The sequence below is a fragment of the Hyperolius riggenbachi genome, chromosome 10 (assembly GCF_040937935.1).
Source record: "Hyperolius riggenbachi isolate aHypRig1 chromosome 10, aHypRig1.pri, whole genome shotgun sequence".
NCBI lineage: Eukaryota > Metazoa > Chordata > Amphibia > Anura > Hyperoliidae > Hyperolius > Hyperolius riggenbachi.
In genome coordinates, this window is record NC_090655.1 from 1,148,081 (window position 1) to 1,167,592 (window position 19,512).

Consider the following 19,512-nt stretch of genomic DNA (forward strand, 5'->3'; position numbering starts at 1 on the left):
CAGGAAGGACCCCAAAAAGGCTGTCTTGTACTGCCTGAGCTCAGCAATGGGGCCAACCGAGTGCAACTCCTGCTCTGCATCTAAACATCTCTACTTCTCCTCTTATCTCTTCACAGTCCCTCAATCCCCACTACCAATTCCTATCCCCCCCCCCCTAGCCCCTCCCCACCCTTCTTCCAGTCTCTGCTCCCATTCAATCCCCCCCCCCCCCCCCCCAACTACAGGCTCATCTCCCCCTTCCCTTCTCCTCCAGAGTCCAGACTACTGGTGCGACAGGTCTACTCAGAATAGGTACAACACCTTACTTCTAGCTCACTGATCCTCTCCAGTCTGGTCTCTGCCCCAGACAGTCCACGGAAACAGTTCTGGTAATCAATGGCTTATCCCTCGCTAGAGCTAAAGTTGTTTCTGCTCTATTCTCTTCCTTCCGGATCTTTCCTCAGCTTCTGACACAGTGGACCATCCTTTGCTTCTCCAGACCCTCTTCTCTCTCTCTGGGCATCCAGAGTCTTGCTCTAATCTCTCAGGAAGGCCCTTCAGAACTGCACATTCAGGCACCACCTCCTCCCGCCCCTCTCATGTGGGGTTCCGCAAGGCTCAGTGCTTGGACCTCTTTTCTCCACCTACACTTATCACCGGAGGTATCACCGGAATCAACGCTTGTTGGTTTGATGTCTGTATTTCTGCTCCTCGACTAAAGGCCCAGACACACGCTCTACAAAAGTCTTTTAAACGCACAATTATCAAACAACTTGTCATTTGAAGAATAGCAAATGACTTTTTTGGTTTGTTTCAACAACAAAAGTTGTTTGATGATTGTGCATTTAAACGACTTTTGTTAAACGTGTGTTTGGGGCTGAACACCGGACCACACTGGTCTCGGGCAGCTCATCAGTTTCTTTACCTTCCAGTACCACTGTTATGGTGACTACACACAAATCCATCAGCTCATGATCTAGATAAGTTAGCAGCTTCCCCCCAGACTGCCTCAACTGATAAACCAGAGTACTTGCATTGCGGCTTCAAGAGCAACAGAACCAACAATCCAATGACTTGCAGACGTTGGTTATCACTCTTTATGGCGCGTACACACACCATACTTTAGCAAACGACAGGTCCGTCAGACCCTCCCGCTGGGCGGACGTTCTGCCGACCGTAGGACGTGTGTACACGCTCTCGGCAGACTGATAAGACTGTTTCTGACAGATCCGCTCAGCGACGGCGTGTACACACGTGATACTGTCGGCAGAATGTCCGCCCAGCGGGAGGGTCTGACGGACCCGTCGTTTGCTGAACTATGGCGTATGCACGCGCCTTAAAGCTACATACGTACTCACCACAAGACTGCGGAAGAGGGATTGGGGGATTCACGGCAACGAACGATCCGCTGAACGATCATTCCCAGATCCACCTTCCGCAATTGCAAATGTAGGCACAAGCGACAGGTGCGAACACGTCATTGTAATGTCGCAGTAATTATCCTGGGGGTCAATGGCTTTCGGAACGACCAATCATGTTTATATCGATCATGGTGGCTGTTCAAAATGCACGATTATTGTGTGCAAACGGTCGTTATTGAACATTGTTTAACAAACTTTCGTTAAACAATATCATACAAAATCATTTGTCACACTAAATGGTTCGCATAACAATTGTTTAAGGCTTGTACACACATGCAAACAATCTGCCAAACTATCTTCTAAACTTGTCTGTTGGAAGATAAGTTGGGTGTGTGTACAGCTGATAAACAACCAGATGACCGACTGATAACAGGCTGTCTGCCAGATCCAACAGGTGGATCAACCTGACCAACTATCCTGCAGGTTGGAATGTGTGTACAAGTCTTTTGAACAACTTTGTTGCTTTAAATGTGGACATGTTGTGCAGTTTGTCATATAGCTTGCATGCATAGTATTCAGGTTGGGTGTTTGGTTGGATTGTGTGTGTGTGTGTGTGTGTGTGTGTGTGTGTGTGTGTGTGTGTGTGTGTGTGTGTGTGTGTGTGTGTGTGTGTGTGTGTGTGTGTGTGTGTGTGTGTGTGTGTGTGTGTGTGTGTGTGTGTGTGTGTGTGTGTGTGTGTGTGTGTGTGTGTGTGTGTGTGTGTGTGTGTGTGTGTGTGTGTGTGTGTGTGTGTGTATGTATATATATACTTGTCATGTAATCAACTTGTTATGCAGTTGGTTGTGCATTAGGTTGGACATGTGTATGAGCCTTCGGACAGCAGGGAATGCAGAAATTGACTTCAGAAAGTCAACACCCCAACCCGCCAGCACCCCAACACTTCACCCTCCAACACTTCACCCTCCAGCACCTCAACCCCCCAGCACCCCAACCCGCCAGCACCCCAACCCTCAACCCTTCAGCAACCCTCCAGGACCCCAACACTTAACCATTCAGCACTTCAGCACCCCAACACTTCCGCCTTCCTAACACCCCAACCCCCCAGCACCCCAACACTTCACCCCCCAGCACCCCAACACTTCACCCCCCAGCACCCCAACACTTCACCCCCAGCACCCCAACACTTCACCCCCAGCACCCCAAACCTCCAGTACCCCCAGTGCTCAGGTTAATACAGCAAATCTAAGTGAATGAAATCATGATAATTACAATAACATTGGCAGAGATTCTTACTCATACACATCAGACGTCTTCATCCTCCGGTAATGTTTGGCCAGTTTTACCGACAGGATTATGCTGGGAATGAAGAAGATGGTGCACCAGCCGATGCTGAACCAAAATGCATTCTGGGAAGAGAGAGGAATGAGAGATACATAATTATAATAATATACACTTATGTAGAATCTGCACACTGACCTCTCTGTGACACACTCATGAAATCACAGATACCAGCACCAGGCAGGAGCGATATTCCTCGTGGGCGGGGCTGTGATAGGTGCAGCCTGTACCATGCATGGGAGAAGGGGGGGAGCCAACCCCCTATACATGGATATATCGAAGTACAGAGGCGCCAAAAGGATAAAACTCAGTAAAAAGTTTAAAATATTTAGGTGGTGGTGGTGGGCCAACCAACCTAAAACAGACTCGATACTGTCACTTGAAGTCAAAAACTCACATACTCCGAGACAAAGTGCAACGCGTTTCACGGGCAAAATCCCGCTTCTTCAGGCATTAAACAACAGGAGTATCACACAGCTCCAGGTCCAGATTAAGCTTGGCACCTCTGTACATGAATCATGATACCAGCACCAGGCAGGAGCAATATTCCTGGTGGGCGGGGCTGTGATAAGTGCAGCCTGTACCATGCATGGGAGCAGGGGGGGAGCCGACCCCCCTATACATGGATCATGATACCAGCACCAGGCAGGAGCGATATTCCTGGTGGGCGGGGCTGTGATAGGTGCAGCCTGTACCATGTATGGGAGCAGGGGGAGGAGCCGACCCCCTATACATGAATCATGATACCAGCACCAGGCAGGAGCGATATTCCTGGTGGGCGGGGCTGTGATAGGTGCAGCCTGTACCATGCATGGGAGCAGGGAGGGGAGCCGACCCCTATACATGAATCATAATACCAGCACCAGGCAGGAGTGATATTCCTGGTGGGCGGGGCTGTGATAGGTGCAGCATGTACCATGCATGGGAGCAGGGTGGGGAGCCGACACCCTATACATGAATCATGATACCAGCACCAGGCAGGAGTGATATTCCTGGTGGGCGGGGCTGTGATAGGTGCAGCCTGTACCATGAATGAGAGCAGGGAGGGGAGCCGACCCCCCCTATACATGGATCATGATACCAGCACCAGGCAGGAGCGATATTCCTGGTGGGCGGGGCTGTGATAGGTGCAGCATGTACCATGTATGGGAGCAGGAGGGGAGCCGAACCCCCTATACATGGATCATGATACCAGCACCAGGCAGGAGCGATATTCCTGGTGGGCGGGGCTGTGATAGGTGCAGCCTGTACCATGTATGGGAGCAGGGTGGGGAGCCGAGCCGACCCCCCCTATACATGAATCATGATACCAGCACCAGGCAGGAGTGATATTCCTGGTGGGCGGGGCTGTGATAGGTGCAGCCTGTACCATGCATGGGAGCAGGGGGGGGGGAGCCGAGCCGACCCCCCTATACATGAATCATGATACCAGCACCAGGCAGGAGCGATATTCCTGGTGGGCGGGGCTGTGATAGGTGCAGCCTGTACCATGTATGGGAGCAGGGTGGGGAGCCGACACCCTATACATGAATCATGATACCAGCACCAGGCAGGAGCGATATTCCTGGTGGGCGGGGCTGTGATAGGTGCAGCCTGTACCATGCATGGGAGCAGGGAGGGGAGCCGACCCCCTATACATGCAACGTCACCCACATGCCGAGCTCCGGACCCGCGGGCAGCTTCCTCTGCGGAGCGTGCTTCGCTTTATGGCTCATTTTGGGTGACACTCCAGTGGCAGTAGAGAGACAGGTGTCCCCTGACTTCAGCTGCGTCATCACCACCCCCACCGGGTGACTTGTAGAATTACATCGGGAGTTCCAGGTGTGCCATGCTACTGTCACTACCCCCTCCCATATTACAGAATGGGCTCACCCATACACTGACTAGGAGGAAACTGTCACCTGAACTCAATAGAAATGATTGTTTCAGGTGATATTTATCATCTGTGTGCTACAGAAAGGCTTGCGATCTAATGCCCTTGCTGTGACAATCTATTGACCCAATCATGGTCCAGAGACAGCTTTGGAAGAAGCCAAATAACTTCCCAGCATGCTTTTATTGGGGGGGGGGGGGTGTGTGTGTGTGGTGTGTGGTGTGTGTGGTGTGTGTGTGTGTGTAGTGTGTGTACGTGTGTGTGTACGTGTGTGTGTGTGCGCGCGCGTGCGTGCGTGCGTTTTCTTTTTTGGGTGGGGAAGGGGAATTCGGGGTTCTTAGAGGAAACTCCCACAACACTGAAAATCATACAAACTGCATGCAAGTAGTGTCCTATGGCTGCAGGTCCCCAGTACTAGCTCCGCAGCACCCGGTATAGTCGGTACATAGAGCTGGGGTCAGTACACAGGATGGTGCGACATTCCCTCCACCAAGCCCAGCACACGTATGTGTGACACACGGATCATGCGTGTGCAGAATGTCACACTGACATGTGACTGAGGAACCAGCACAGCTGTAACCTGAGGAGTAAACACAGAATATGGCTACACAGGAGCTCACAAGTATCAGACGCAGAACAAGGCGTAAGACAGACGCGGCCGTGACATCCATCCGCATAAGCACAGCGATGAACAGACATTGTTATGGAATATCGATAACGATTACTTACAAAAGTGTCCACCACATACTGGCAGGCCACCACGTTTGCCGTGTCCAAAGCGCTGGCGACCGGACCGCAGCGGGCAAGTTGTGTGGTCAGCTGGGAAGGAAAAAGCACAAACATCGATCAGAACAGCAGATTATAGCAGACAAATGCAAGAATTGGGGGGGGGGGGGGGGGGCAGCATTTGAAAACATTATAACATCATTTAAAAAAGTTACAGTAATGGTTTAAAAAGGATTAAATATTGCTGGAATGTTTTATAGGAATTTCTGGGAATATTTAGCCCATCCCGGTTTGCTGTAAGCTTCCTGCCTGCTGCGTTTGGGGGCGGGGCATTGGGGTAACCGCCCTCCCAGCATTGTCCCGCTTTATGAAGATGGTTTCCACACACGGAAGAGTAATATTGCAGGCCTGCGGCCCCAGCTGTTACCTTAAAGTACACATGAAATGAGAGGGATATGGATATTTCCAGTTGCCTGGCAGTCCTGCTGATCTCTCTGGCTGCAGTAGTGTCTGAATCACACACCTGAAACAAGCATGCAGCTAATCTAGTCACACTTCAGTCAGAGCACCTGATCTGCTGCATGCTTGTTCAGGGGCTGTGGCTAAAAGTATTAGAGACACAGGATCAGCAGGGCTGCCAGGCAACCTGCATTGTTTAAAAGGAAATATGGCAGCCTCCGTATACCTCTCACTCCAGGTGTGCTGTAAATTAGGGTTATGGAGTCAAGTCTAAACCCAGGTACACACTTTCAATTATGATTGGCCAATCACTGACCAATATTACCCCCTCCATGTAGTAGGAGGGGCAACAGATATTGAATACTATCAGCAGATTGTGTAGGGAAACTCTCATAGTACGTGAAGATAGTAAAATTGTTCAGTGATTGGCCAATCATAATTGGATGTGTGTAGCAGGCTTCATATTGTGCAGTAGGATGTAAATTGTGACATTTCCTATCTTTTCCTCCCCTTATACTACTTGGTACAGATATCAGGATGAGCTGCATTGTCTGCTGGCTGCAGTGACATACTGCTTCTTATAGGCTTCATTATTAGATTTCTGTCACTCGCTCCCCTTTCATTTTCCTTTTATTATTCCTCTCATTATGATGATTATATTTGGCTCTTGGCTGACAGACTTCTCTTCCACATAGATATTGATTGATATGTATCAATCATATGACCCCCTCAATGTGCTGAAAAAAAACAACTACAAAGTTGTTGAAACGAAAGTCTATGATAGTTATTATAAATGCTGGAAAAGGAAACCAGGGCGCCACCTACTGGCTGTTACTGTTATTATAATTCCTGGTAATACTACGTAAGAAAACAAGGGCTCTGGCGCCACCTACTGGCTGATACTTTACTCATTCTATTTCTGAACCTGCTTTTCCTAAGAAAAAAGAATATTAGTGCAACTTTAGGTCCATAAATATTTGGACAGACTACTTTTTTCTAATTTTGTTTCTGTACATTCCCACAATTATAACTGAAGCTCAGATGCAGTTGCAGTGGGGGGGGATAAAACGATTGCATAAAATGTGAGGCAACTAAAAGCATGTTATTACCACAATCCCTTCATTTCTGGGACAAGTAAATGGACAATTGACTGAAAGGCTGTTTCATGGGCAGGTGGGGGCAAGTCTGTTATATCATTATTAATTAAGCGTATAAAAGCCCTGCAGTTGATTTGCTCACCCCACTGAATTAAAGGGGACCTGAACTCTTGCACAGGACAGAAGGAAAACATAGAAATGCACCCTGTATGTATTTAGAGAGTTTAGCCCAGGAATGGGCAAACTCGGCCCTCCAGCTGTTACAGAACTACAAATCCCAAAATGCATTTGCCTTTATGAGTCATGACTGTGGCTGTCAGACTCCTGCAATGCATTGTGGGACATGTAGTTCCTCAACAGCCGGAGAGCCAAGTTTGCCCATGCCTGGTTTAGCCTGTCTAATTCCCCCTCATCTGTGACTAACCACAAGTTGTAATTTGATCCCTGAGCTGTGCCAGCTGACTGCCATGGCAGAGAGGCTAATTTGAAAGCACAGGATGTTAACCCTATGTCTGCTTCCATGAAAGCAGGAAGTAGACACTGCAGATGTATTGCAGGATTCGTATCAGCTGTAACAAAGACAGGTTTTTCTGTAAAGGTTGTTATGCAGTTCTGTAACTTTTAGAGCAGAGAGGAAGTTCTGAGTTCAGGTCCCCTTTAAGGCTGAAAGTCAGCACTTCAACTGCAGATGTACAGAACCAAAATGAGAAAAAAAGTTGTCTTTGTCCAGATATTTATGCAGCTCCCTGTATATAAGTGCAGCAGATCACTGGTGCCCTTATATACTCCCCAGTTCCCCCTCCCCAACATACTCCCCCCCCCCCCCCAATTCCTCAAGCAAGCAGCCAGGCACTTGGTACACATTATTGTAGGAGAAAGAATGGGGTCAGACAAAAGAGAGGCGTGGCTTTCACAAAACTTTAAATCAGCCCCGCCCCCACCACTGTTGCTCTTTGAAGGAGGAAGGAGCGACAGGAAGTGGCCTGTGATTGGTGGAGAGGATCTGTACATCACTGCAAAAGTTTTAATCTTTATTATTTAAAAAAAAAAACTCATTTTACAATTAAATTCTAAATGCATGATTTTTTTTGATTTTTTTTTACAATTGTATTTCTATAAACTGATAAAAGCAGAAGCTGAACTCACATTTATCTCTCTGATGATGTTTATGCACAGAAAACTGCAGCCAATCAGGCTTCAGCTGCTGAAGGATAGGAGGAGTCTGATTAGCTCCGCCTCTGTGTATGTAAATCAGCCCCATACTTACAGTATATATAAATAAATGATAGTTACCATGGTCTTTGTCCAGCTGATGTAGGCCTGGAAGAAGCCCAGGATGGTGTTCAGGTACGCCAGAATTTGCTGTGACAGGAAAGATTAGAATGCAGTGAGTAGATGCGTCTGTGCGCAGCGCGCGCACTGTGCACGATTTCTGGTGGAGTAATATTAGCGCTGGTGCGTATCACACTGTAGATTTATACTGAATAAGCCCATTACATGTAGGCAAGATTGTACCAAGATTGTACAGATAGATTGCATAGTGTATGGTCAGCCCATTCCGAGCGCATACAAGGTTATGCATATTTTCAGTGCACATTTATGTAGCTTGAAAATGAAACAATCCAATTGGTCCATTTTCAGGCTGCACCTATTTGCATTGAAGATTTGCATAACCTTGTATGCACTCGGAAGAATTTGCATCTCATTGACCCGCCCCACTGACACACCCCCCTGCTCTGCCGGCTAATGACAGAAATGACCCCAAGCTGAAGCTTTGGCAAGCTTTTCACCCCGCTACAAACACTTACAGCCTTTATTATTCCGACCACTTTCGTGTCCACGAAGGTCTGTGTCGCGGTAATATTATTGAGAGTCGCATTCAAACTCCCCTGTATGAAAGAAAACACAACAAAATGTGATAATAACAGAGGAAGTGAATGTGTGTCCGACACGCAATGCAGGCGACAGAAATATACCTGAGATTGTTACACGGAACTTGGCTAACCTCTTACTGCAACCGGTGCATATGACCTGTGTACGTGTGTGTGATCCGCGTACAGACGTGTATGATCCGTGTACAGACGTGTGTGTGTGCTCCGTGTACAGACGTGTGTGTGTGCTCCGTGTACAGACGTGAGTTCTCCGTGTACAGACGTGAGTGCTCCGTGTACAGACGTGCGTGCTCCGTGTACAGACGCGTGTGTGATCCATGTACAGAAGTGTGTGCTTCGTGTACAGACGTGTGTGATCCGTGTACAGACGCGTGTGTGATCCGTGTACAGGCGTGTGTGATCCGTGTACAGGCGTGTGTGATCCGTGTACAGGTGTGAGTGATCCGTGTACAGACGTGTGTGCTTCTCGTACAGATGTGCGTGCTCTGTGTACAGATGTGAGTGATCCGTGTACAGATGTGAGTGATCCGTGTACAGATGTGAGTGATCCGTGTACAGATGTGAGTGATCCGTGTACAGATGTGAGTGATCCGTGTACAGAAGTGCGTGATCCTTGTACAGACGTGCGTTCTCCGTGTACAGAAATGTGTGATCCATGTACAGACGTGTGTGTGATCCGTATAGACGTGCGTGCTACGTGTACAGAAATGAGTGATCCATATACAGGCGTGTGTGATCCGTGCACAGACATGTGCAATCCGTCTACAGACATGTGCGATCCGTGTACAGACATCCGTGATTCGCGTAAAGAGGTTTGTGTTCTGTATACAGAAACATGTGATCCCTGTACAGACGTGCGTAATCCGTATGATGCTGTACATGTATGATCCATGTACAGGAGTGTATGATGCTGTACATGTATGGTCCATGTACAGGAGTGTATGATGCTGTACATATATGATCCATGTACAGAAGTGTATGATGCTGTACATGTATGGTACTGTACATGTATGATCCGTGTACAGGAGTGTATGATACTGTACATGTATGATCCATGTACAGAAGTGTATGATACTGTACATGTATGATCCATGTACAGGAGTGTATGATACTGTACATGTATGATCTGTGTACAGGAGTGTATGATACTGTACATGTATGATCCCTGTACAAGAATATAGATACTGTACATGTATGATCCCTGTACAAGAATAAAGATACTGTACATGTATGATCTGTGTACAGGAGTGTATGATACTGTACATGTATGATCCCTGTACAGGCATGTATGATACTGTAAATGTATGATCCGTGTACAGGAGTGTACGGTACTGTTCATGTATGATCCGTGTACAGGAGTGTACAATACTGTACAAGTATGATCCGTGTACAGGAGTGTATGATACTGTACAAGTATGATCCGTGTACAGGAGTGTATGATACTGTCCATGTATGATCCGTGTACAGGAGTGTATGATACTGTACATGTATGATAAATGAACAGGGGTGTATCATACTGTCCATGTATGGTCCATGTACAGGAGTGTATGATACTGTACATGTATGATCCGTGTACAGGAATGTATGATACTGTACATGTATGATCTGTGTACAGGAGTGTATGATATTGTACATGTGTGATTCATGTACAGGAATGTAGGATTCCTTACATGTATGATCCGTGTACAGGAGTGTACGGTACTGTTCATGTATGATTTGTGTACAGGAGTGTACGGTACTGTTCATGTATGATCCATGTACAGGAGTGTACGGTACTGTTCATGTATGATCCGTGTACAGGAGTGTACAATACTGTACAAGTATGATCCGTGTACAGGAGTGTATGATGCTGTCCATGTATGATCCATGTACAGGCATGTATGATATTGTACATATATGATCCGTATACAGGTGTGTATGATACTGTCCATGTATGATCCGTGTACAGGAGTGTATGATACTGTCCATGTATGATCCGTGTATGGGAGTGTATAATACTGTACATGTATGATCCATGTCTCATACATACCGGCAGGGGTTTAGAGATCGCCTGGAGATTGGTGATGCTGCTGTTCATATTTTTCTGCAAATCAGAAAAGAAAGTTTCTTCAGTCAGTTATCTGCAGCGTTCTTCATTGCAAGAAAAATATATGATAAATACTATTCAGCTAGGAAACCCCAGCCTCCTGCATGCCCTGCTCTTCCTGCACACCCTTTGTCTCCTGCACCCCCTGCTGTTCCTGCAAGCCCTGTGCCTCCTGCACCCCCTCCACTTCCTGCATGTCCTGCAAGCCCTGTGCCTCCTGCACCCCTGCTCTTCCTGCATGTCCTGTGCCTCCTGCACACCCTGTGCCTCCTGCAGATCCTCCTCCTGCAAGCCCTGTGCCTCCTGCACCCCCTCCACTTCCTGCATGCCCTGCAAGCCCTGTGCATCCTGCACCCCCTCCACTTCCTGCATGCCCTGCAAGCCCTGTGCCTCCTGCACCCCTGCTCTTCCTGCACACCCTTTGTCTCCTGCACCCCCTGCTGTTCCTGCATGTCCTGCAAGCCCTGTGCCTCCTGCACCCCCTCCACTTCCTGCATGTCCTGCAAGCCCTGTGCCTCCTGCACCCCCTCCACTTCCTGCATGTCCTGCAAGCCCTGTGCCTCCTGCACCCCCTCCACTTCCTGCATGCCCTGCAAGCCCTGTGCCTCCTGCACCCCCTCCACTTCCTGCATGCCCTGCAACCCTGTGTCTCCTGCACCCCCTCCACTTCCTGCATGCCCTGCAAGCCCTGTGCCTCCTGCACCCCCTCCACTTCCTGCATGCCCTGTGCCTCCTGCACACCCCATGCCTCCTGCAGATCCTCCTCCTGCACCCCTGCTCTTCCTGCACACCCTTTGTCTCCTGCACCCCCTGCTGTTCCTGCATGTCCTGCAAGCCCTGTGCCTCCTGCACCCCCTCCACTTCCTGCATGCCCTGCAAGCCCTGTGCCTCCTGCACCCCCTCCACTTCCTGCATGTCCTGCAAGCCCTGTGCATCCTGCACCCCCTCCACTTCCTGCATGTCCTGCAAGCCCTGTGCCTCCTGAACCCCTGCTCTTCCTGCAAGCCCTGTGCCTCCTGCACACCCCGTGCATCCTGCAGATCCTCCTCCTGCACACCCTGCGCCTCCTGTACCCCTTGCGTGTCCTGCACCCCCTCCACTTCCTGCACACCCCATGCCTCCTGCAGATCCTCCTCCTGCACACCCTGTGCATCCTGCACCCTTGCTCTTCCTGCACACCCTTTGTCTCCTGCACCCCCTGCTGTTCCTGCATGTCCTGCAAGCCCTGTGCCTTCTGCACCCCCTCCACTTCCTGCATGTCCTGCAAGCCCTGTGCATCCTGCACCCCCTCCACTTCCTGCATGCCCTGTGCCTCCTGCACACCCCATGCCTCCTGCAGATCCGCCTCCTGCACACCCTGCGCCTCCTGTACCCCTTGCGTGTCTTGCACCCCCTCCACTTCCTGCACACCCCATGCCTCCTGCAGATCCTCCTCCTGCACACCCTGTGCATCCTGCACCCCTGCTCTTCCTACACACCCTTTGTCTCCTGCATCCCCTGCTGTTCCTGCATGTCCTGCAAGCCCTGTGCCTCCTGCACCCCCTCCACTTCCTGCATGCCCTGCACGCCCTTTGCCTCCTGCACCCCCTCCACTTCCTGCATGCCCTGCAAGCCCTGTGCCTCCTGCACCCCCTCCACTTCCTGCATGCCCTGTGCCTCCTGCACACCCCATGCCTCCTGCAGATCCTCCTCCTGCACCCCTGCTCTTCCTGAACACCCTTTGTCTCCTGCACCCCCTGCTGTTCCTGCATGTCCTGCAAGCCCTGTGCCTCCTGCACCCCCTCCACTTCCTGCATGCCCTGCAAGCCCTGTGCCTCCTGCACCCCCTCCACTTCCTGCATGTCCTGCAAGCCCTGTGCATCCTGCACCCCCTCCACTTCCTGCATGTCCTGCAAGCCCTGTGCCTCCTGAACCCCTGCTCTTCCTGCAAGCCCTGTGCCTCCTGCACACCCCGTGCATCCTGCAGATCCTCCTCCTGCACACCCTGCGCCTCCTGTACCCCTTGCGTGTCCTGCACCCCCTCCACTTCCTGCACACCCCATGCCTCCTGCAGATCCTCCTCCTGCACACCCTGTGCATCCTGCACCCCTGCTCTTCCTGCACACCCTTTGTCTCCTGCACCCCCTGCTGTTCCTGCATGTCCTGCAAGCCCTGTGCCTCCTGCACCCCCTCCACTTCCTGCATGTCCTGCAAGCCCTGTGCATCCTGCACCCCCTCCACTTCCTGCATGCCCTGTGCCTCCTGCACACCCCATGCCTCCTGCAGATCCGCCTCCTGCACACCCTGCGCCTCCTGTACCCCTTGCGTGTCTTGCACCCCCTCCACTTCCTGCACACCCCATGCCTCCTGCAGATCCTCCTCCTGCACACCCTGTGCATCCTGCACCCCTGCTCTTCCTACACACCCTTTGTCTCCTGCATCCCCTGCTGTTCCTGCATGTCCTGCAAGCCCTGTGCCTCCTGCACCCCCTCCACTTCCTGCATGTCCTGCACCCCCTCCACTTCCTGCATGCCCTGCAAGCCCTGTGCCTCCTGCACCCCCTCTACTTCCTGCATGTCCTGCAAGCCCTGTGCCTCCTGCACCCCCTCCACTTCCTGCATGTCCTGCAAGCCCTGTGCCTCCTGCACCCCCTCCACTTCCTGCATGTCCTGCAAGCCATGTGCCTCCTGCACCCCCTCCACTTCCTGCAAGCCTGTGCCTCCTGCACCCCCTCCACTTCCTGCATGTCCTGCAAGCCCTGTGCCTCCTGCACCCCCTCCACTTCCTGTATGTCCTGCAAGCCCTGTGCCTCCTGCACCCCCTCCACTTCCTGCATGTCCTGCATGCCCTGTACCTCCTGCACCCCTGCTCTTCCTGCAAGCCCTGTGCCTCCTGCACCCCCTCCACTTCCTGCATGTCCTGCAAGCCCTGTGCCTCCTGCACCCCCTCCACTTCCTGCATGTCCTGCAAGCCCTGTGCCTCCTGCACCCCCTCCACTTCCTGCATGTCCTGCAAGCCCTGTACCTCCTGCACCCCTGCTCTTCCTGCAAGCCCTGTGCCTCCTGCACACCCCGTGCATCCTGCAGATCCTCCTCCTGCACACCCTGCACCTCCTGTACCCCTTGCGTGTCCTGCACCCCCTCCACTTCCTGCAAGCCCTGTGCCTCCTGCAGCTCCTCCTGCTGCACACCCTGCACCTCCTGTACCCCCTACATGTGCTGCACTTCCTCCTCCTACATGCCTTGCACCTCCTGCAAGCCCTGCGCCTTCTGCATGCCCTCCTCCTGCACCAAATCATCAGTTTCTTGACCTTAAAACAGGTGGAAGGAAATATTTAATTTCTATAAAATATATAAACGTATACTTACGATTTGCGGGAGGAGATTGGCATTGATGGAGGCCTGGATATTCCTCAGAGATGTCGCTTCAGCCCTCAGCTCCGTCGCAGTGGTAGAAGGAACTCCGCTCTGATCCAAACAAGACAGGGAATTCTCATTTCACAGATTTAAGGGCGCAAACTCACAACAATCAAAATTTTCTATCCACAATTCTCAATCTGCTTTGTTGAACGTTTTATGAAATGTTTCCTGGTGAAATACGATTGGCTGGATCCATCCATTATGTAATAAGTGTACAGCTGCTATAAAAATATCTCATACTAGCGGACCTGCAGCGTAACATATGCCACATAAGGGAGTAGCGGGCAAGAAGGGGGTATTGGGCACAGCGGCGGTGAAGGGGGGGTCGGACCCCCCTCCCTCACCTGGGTCCCCCATCTGCGCTCCCCCTGTAGCATAAGCTCAGCAGGACCCCCCCCCCTCCCTCACCTGGGTCCCCCATCTGCGCTCCCCCTCTAGCTTAAGTTGAGCAGCAGCAGCCGCTATTAGTAAGAGGCAGCGGGCGGGGATGACTCACCTCTTCGGTGTTCCATCGTGCGTTCCACTGTAGTCACTTCCTTCCTGCAATGCCGCCCACTGTATTGTAAGTAGACAGCATTGCAGGAAGTGACGACAGTGGAACGCACGCTGGAACGCAGAAGAGGTGAGTCATCCCTGCCCACTGCCTCTTACTAATAGCGGTGGCTGCTGCTCAACTTAAGCTAGAGGGGGAGCGCAGACGGGGGACCCAGGTGAGGGAGGGGAGGTCCGACTCCCCTCCCGCCGCTGTGCCCAATACCCCCTTCCTGCCCGCTACCCTCTCCAGCTCGCCGACAAGTGCAGGACCGGCCCTGGGGGCAGGGCGCTACTTCTTCTTCTTGCTTGAAGGTTGAGGCACTTAGCCTATTATATACATAGATATAGATTGCGTTATACTTACACTCGCCAGGGCATCCAGCTGATCAGCAAACAGCGTGAGATTCACCTTGGTGATATTTTTGGTCATCTGAAAAAAATAAATATAAAATCAGGTTTATATTTTTTAAGACAATCTTATTAAACAGCATCTAAGACAGCACATCCATCTATGGATTGGCAATATTAAGCCCTCTATGAGCTTCTGGCCTCAAAATAACTCCACCCATAACAACAAGACCACCATGTCTCCCTCCACCCATAACAACAAGTTCACCATGAATCCCCCCACCCATAGCAACAAGACCACCATGTCTCCCTCCACCCATAACAACAAGACCACCATGTCTCCCTCCACCCATAACAACAAGACCACCATGTGTCCCTCCACCCATAACAACAAGACCACCGTGTCTCCCTCCACCCATAACAACAAGACCACCGTGTCTCCCTCCACCCATAACAACAAGACCACCATGTCTCCCTCCACCCATAACAACAAGACCACCATGTCTCCCTACACCCATAACAACAAGACCACCATGTGTCCCTACACCCATAACAACAAGACCACCATGTGTCCCTCCACCCATAACAACAAGACCACCATGTCTCCCTCCACCCATAACAACAAGACCACCATGTGTCCCTCCACCCATAACAACAAGACCACCATGTCTCCCTCCACCCATAACAACAAGACCACAGTGTCTCCCTCTACCCATAACAACAAGACCACCATGTCTCCCTCCACCCATAACAACAAGACCACCATGTCTCCCTACACCCATAACAACAAGACCACCATGTGTCCCTCCACCCATAACAACAAGACCACCATGTGTCCCTCCACCCATAACAACAAGACCACCATGTCTCCCTCCACCCATAACAACAAGACCACAGTGTCTCCCTCTACCCATAACAACAAGACCACCATGTCTCCCTCCACCCATAACAACAAGACCACCATGTCTCCCTACACCCATAACAATAAGACCACCATGTGTCCCTCCACCCATAACAACAAGACCACCATGTCTCCCTACACCCATAACAACAAGACCACCATGTGTCCCTCCACCCATAACAACAAGACCACCATGTCTCCCTCCACCTATAACAACAAGACCACCATGTCTCCCTCCACCCATAACAATAAGACCACCATGTCTCCCTCCACCTATAACAACAAGACCACCATGTCTCCCTCCACCCATAACAACAAGACCACCATGTCTCCCTCCACCCATAACAATAAGACCACCATGTCTCCCTCCACCTATAACAACAAGACCACCATGTCTCCCTCCACCCATAACAACAAGACCACCATGTGTCCCTCCACCCATAACAACAAGACCACCATGTCTCCCTCCACCTATAACAACAAGACCACCATGTCTCCCTCCACCCATAACAACAAGACCACCATGTCTCCCTCCACCCATAACAATAAGACCACCATGTCTCCCTCCACCTATAACAACAAGACCACCATGTCTCCCTCCACCCATAACAACAAGACCACCATGTGCCCCTCCACACATAACAACAAGACCACCATGTCTCCCTCCACCCATAACAACAAGATCACCATGTCTCCCTCCACCTATAACAACAAGACCACCATGTCTCCCTCCACCCATAATAAATGTGGCTACTACATCAACTCTGGGGGCCCTACTGTGGCTGATGGAGCTTCTCTTCCATTAGTTGCACCTCTGTCACTCAGCTTAGCTTGTACATCCCTGACCCCCAGGGTGGCCTCCTGTTGGGTGGACAGATCTCCCCTCATTAGCCCTGTTCCTGAGATGTGATGTTGGAGAGGTCCCTCAGCTTAGCATGTACATCCCTGACCCCCAGGGTGGCCTCCTGCTGGGTGGACAGGTCTCCCCTCATTACCCCTGTACCTGAGATGTGATGTTGGAGAGGTCCCTCAGCTTAGCATGTACATCCCTGACCCCCAGGGTGGCCTCCTGCTGGGTGGCCAGATCTCCCCTCATTAGCCCCGTTCCTGAGATGTGATGCTGGAGAAGTCCCTCAGCTTAGCATGTACATCCCTGACCCCCAGGGTGTCTCTCCTGTTGGGTGGCCAGATCTCCCCTCATTAGCCCCGTTCCTGAGATGTGATGTTGGAGAAGTCCCTCAGCTTAGCATGTACATCCCTGACCCCCAGGGTGGCCTCCTGCTGGGTGGACAGGTCTTCCCTCATTAGCCCCGTTCCTGAGATGTGATGCTGGAGAAGTCCCTCAGCTTAGCATGTACATCCCTGACCCCCCAGGGTGGCCTCCTGTTGGGTGGACAGATCTCCCCTCATTAGCCCCGTCCCTGAGATGTGATGTTGGAGAAGTCCCTCAGCTTAGCATGTACATCCCTGACCCCCAGGGTGGCCTCCTGCTGGGTGGACAGGTCTCCCCTCATTACCCCTGTACCTGGGCAGTGATGTTGGAGAAGTCCAGGGTGTCTATCCCAGAGTTTGATACGTTGGTCACTTTGTTTCTCTGGTCGGCGTTGAGGAAGGTGATGTTGTTCAGATTGATATTGGTGCTCTCCAGGGTTTGGTTGACACTACTGGTGTACTGGGGAAGGAAATTGTACACAATTTACTACACATCAGACTAGGGTCTATTTACTTCATATACCCAACCGCACTAGATGAGAAGTTTTTTTATATAATTCTTCTTGTGCCTGATTGGGAATTTAAATTGTAAACCTGTATAGTGAAAATGTCCCAAATTGCAGTTTTTTAATAAACAATAAAAAGTCATTTATGAAACTATTTACCTGTATTAAGTACCGCAGAACAAATGTGCCTTCTGAAGAGACCGTTACCCAGAGAAAACGATTCTTTTAGGAAGATGAGGTTGTGTTAACTTTTTCTTTCCTTGCCCAGACTAGATAGCGGAACTTAATCCCTCAGATAAGTGGTAGCCGTGATTATGCTGCCCAAACATGGTACGATTTTTTTTTTATTTTTTTTTCGATTAGATAATTTTGATCGATTATTCTGTTAGATCAAATATAAAGATTCGTCCAACATGTCCGAGTAGATTTTAAATAAAAAAACAGGATAATCGATTCTCTTTTCTTGATCGAAAATAAAATTCTTTTAAACTTTCATGCGATTCAATCGGTTTGATCGAATAAATGGGAAAATTGAATTTTTTATTGTACCATGTATGGGCTGCTTTACAGTTAAACTTGTGCATACAGTTTGTATTGTGTGTTCACTCTGTCCGTCCTGGCCTGTCTGTATGTATGCCCAATCCGAGCTATTCCGGCACATCGATTGTATCCATGCGATTGGATTGTCTGTGTGCAGATTGGGAGGAGAGACGTGGGCTGGCCAGTAGGGGGCGTGTGACAGGGAGGACCTGTCTTGCAGAGCGGTGGCAGGGAAAGCTGCATTCAGTGATGCCTATTTCATGTATTATTATTATGTCTGTGTCTTCCAGCCACTAAGGCCACTAAGGTCACAAAGGTCGTGACGCTGGCCCACTTATCAAACAGACAATTAATACCTTCTTCAAGGGCCGAGTCAGCACGCCGTCTTAGAATATATGAGCAGGGAGATAGGACAGGGAAAGTCTTGGCTTATTTAATAGGGGAAGAAAGGCAAATATATCACATTGGGGCCATCAAAGCACCCACTGGTGATATATTGACCCTACCTGGGGACATCAATGAGGAATTTTTGCGCTATTATAAAACTTTATATACATCAGACACAGATTACACAGCGACCCAGCTGGAGGAGTTCTTGGGGAAGATTTCCTTTCCGGTGCTGTCTGCCGATGACAGAGTTTTCCTGGAGGCGGACATCACTGGAGAGGAGATACGCGATGTTATCAAAGGTTTGCCTAATTCTAAAGCACCAGGGGCCGACGGGCTACCAGCAGAATTCTACAAAAAATACAGCAAAGACATAGTCCCATACCTGCAGAAAACATTTAAGCATATCCTGGAGGACGGTGATCTCCCTGGTTCCATGTGTGAGGCTCTAATCACTGTTCTCCCCAAAAAGGGAAGGGACCCTACCTTATGCAAGTCTTACAGGCCTATCTCATTGCTAAACCAAGATTATAAAATACTGGCAAAAATATTATCTGTTCGGTTGAATATGCTAATTACAAAACTCATACACCCTGACCAATCAGGATTTATTCCTGGGAAGGGGACAGATATTAATCTGAGAAGGCTTATGACTAATCTGGCTATAACTCATGACCGGTCGGGTGATCGCATTATAGTGTCGCTTGATGCCGAAAAGGCCTTCGACGTGGTGGATTGGAATTTCCTTTGGGAGACACTTCGTCATTTTGGGCTGGGTGACAAATTTGTCGGCTGGCTCAGGACCCTCTACACCACGCCGAGGGCCAGAGTACGCACAGGTCACTCCGTATCGGATCCTTTTCTCCTCTCTAGGG

General features: G+C 50.3%; 1 protein-coding gene across 11 annotated transcripts in view; it reads right to left on the reverse strand.

The window, feature by feature from the left end:
- LOC137534070 (prominin-1-A-like) overlaps positions 1 to 19,512 on the reverse strand; it is a 196,150-nt gene that overhangs the window by 5,658 nt on the left and 170,980 nt on the right. For 10 of the 11 annotated variants that reach the window (XM_068255397.1, XM_068255400.1, XM_068255402.1 and 7 more), the window contains 8 exons: positions 17,518 to 17,664; positions 15,108 to 15,173; positions 14,159 to 14,257; positions 10,755 to 10,808; positions 8,642 to 8,722; positions 8,127 to 8,195; positions 5,281 to 5,370; positions 2,634 to 2,746 (listed from right to left, as the gene is read on the reverse strand). In XM_068255397.1, coding sequence (XP_068111498.1) covers positions 2,634 to 2,746; positions 5,281 to 5,370; positions 8,127 to 8,195; positions 8,642 to 8,722; positions 10,755 to 10,808; positions 14,159 to 14,257; positions 15,108 to 15,173; positions 17,518 to 17,664 — 719 coding nt within the window. Of the gene's footprint in view, positions 1 to 2,609; positions 2,747 to 5,280; positions 5,371 to 8,126; positions 8,196 to 8,641; positions 8,723 to 10,754; positions 10,809 to 14,158; positions 14,258 to 15,107; positions 15,174 to 17,517; positions 17,665 to 19,512 lie in introns of all 11 variants that reach the window. The other variant, XM_068255406.1, reaches the window with a different exon arrangement.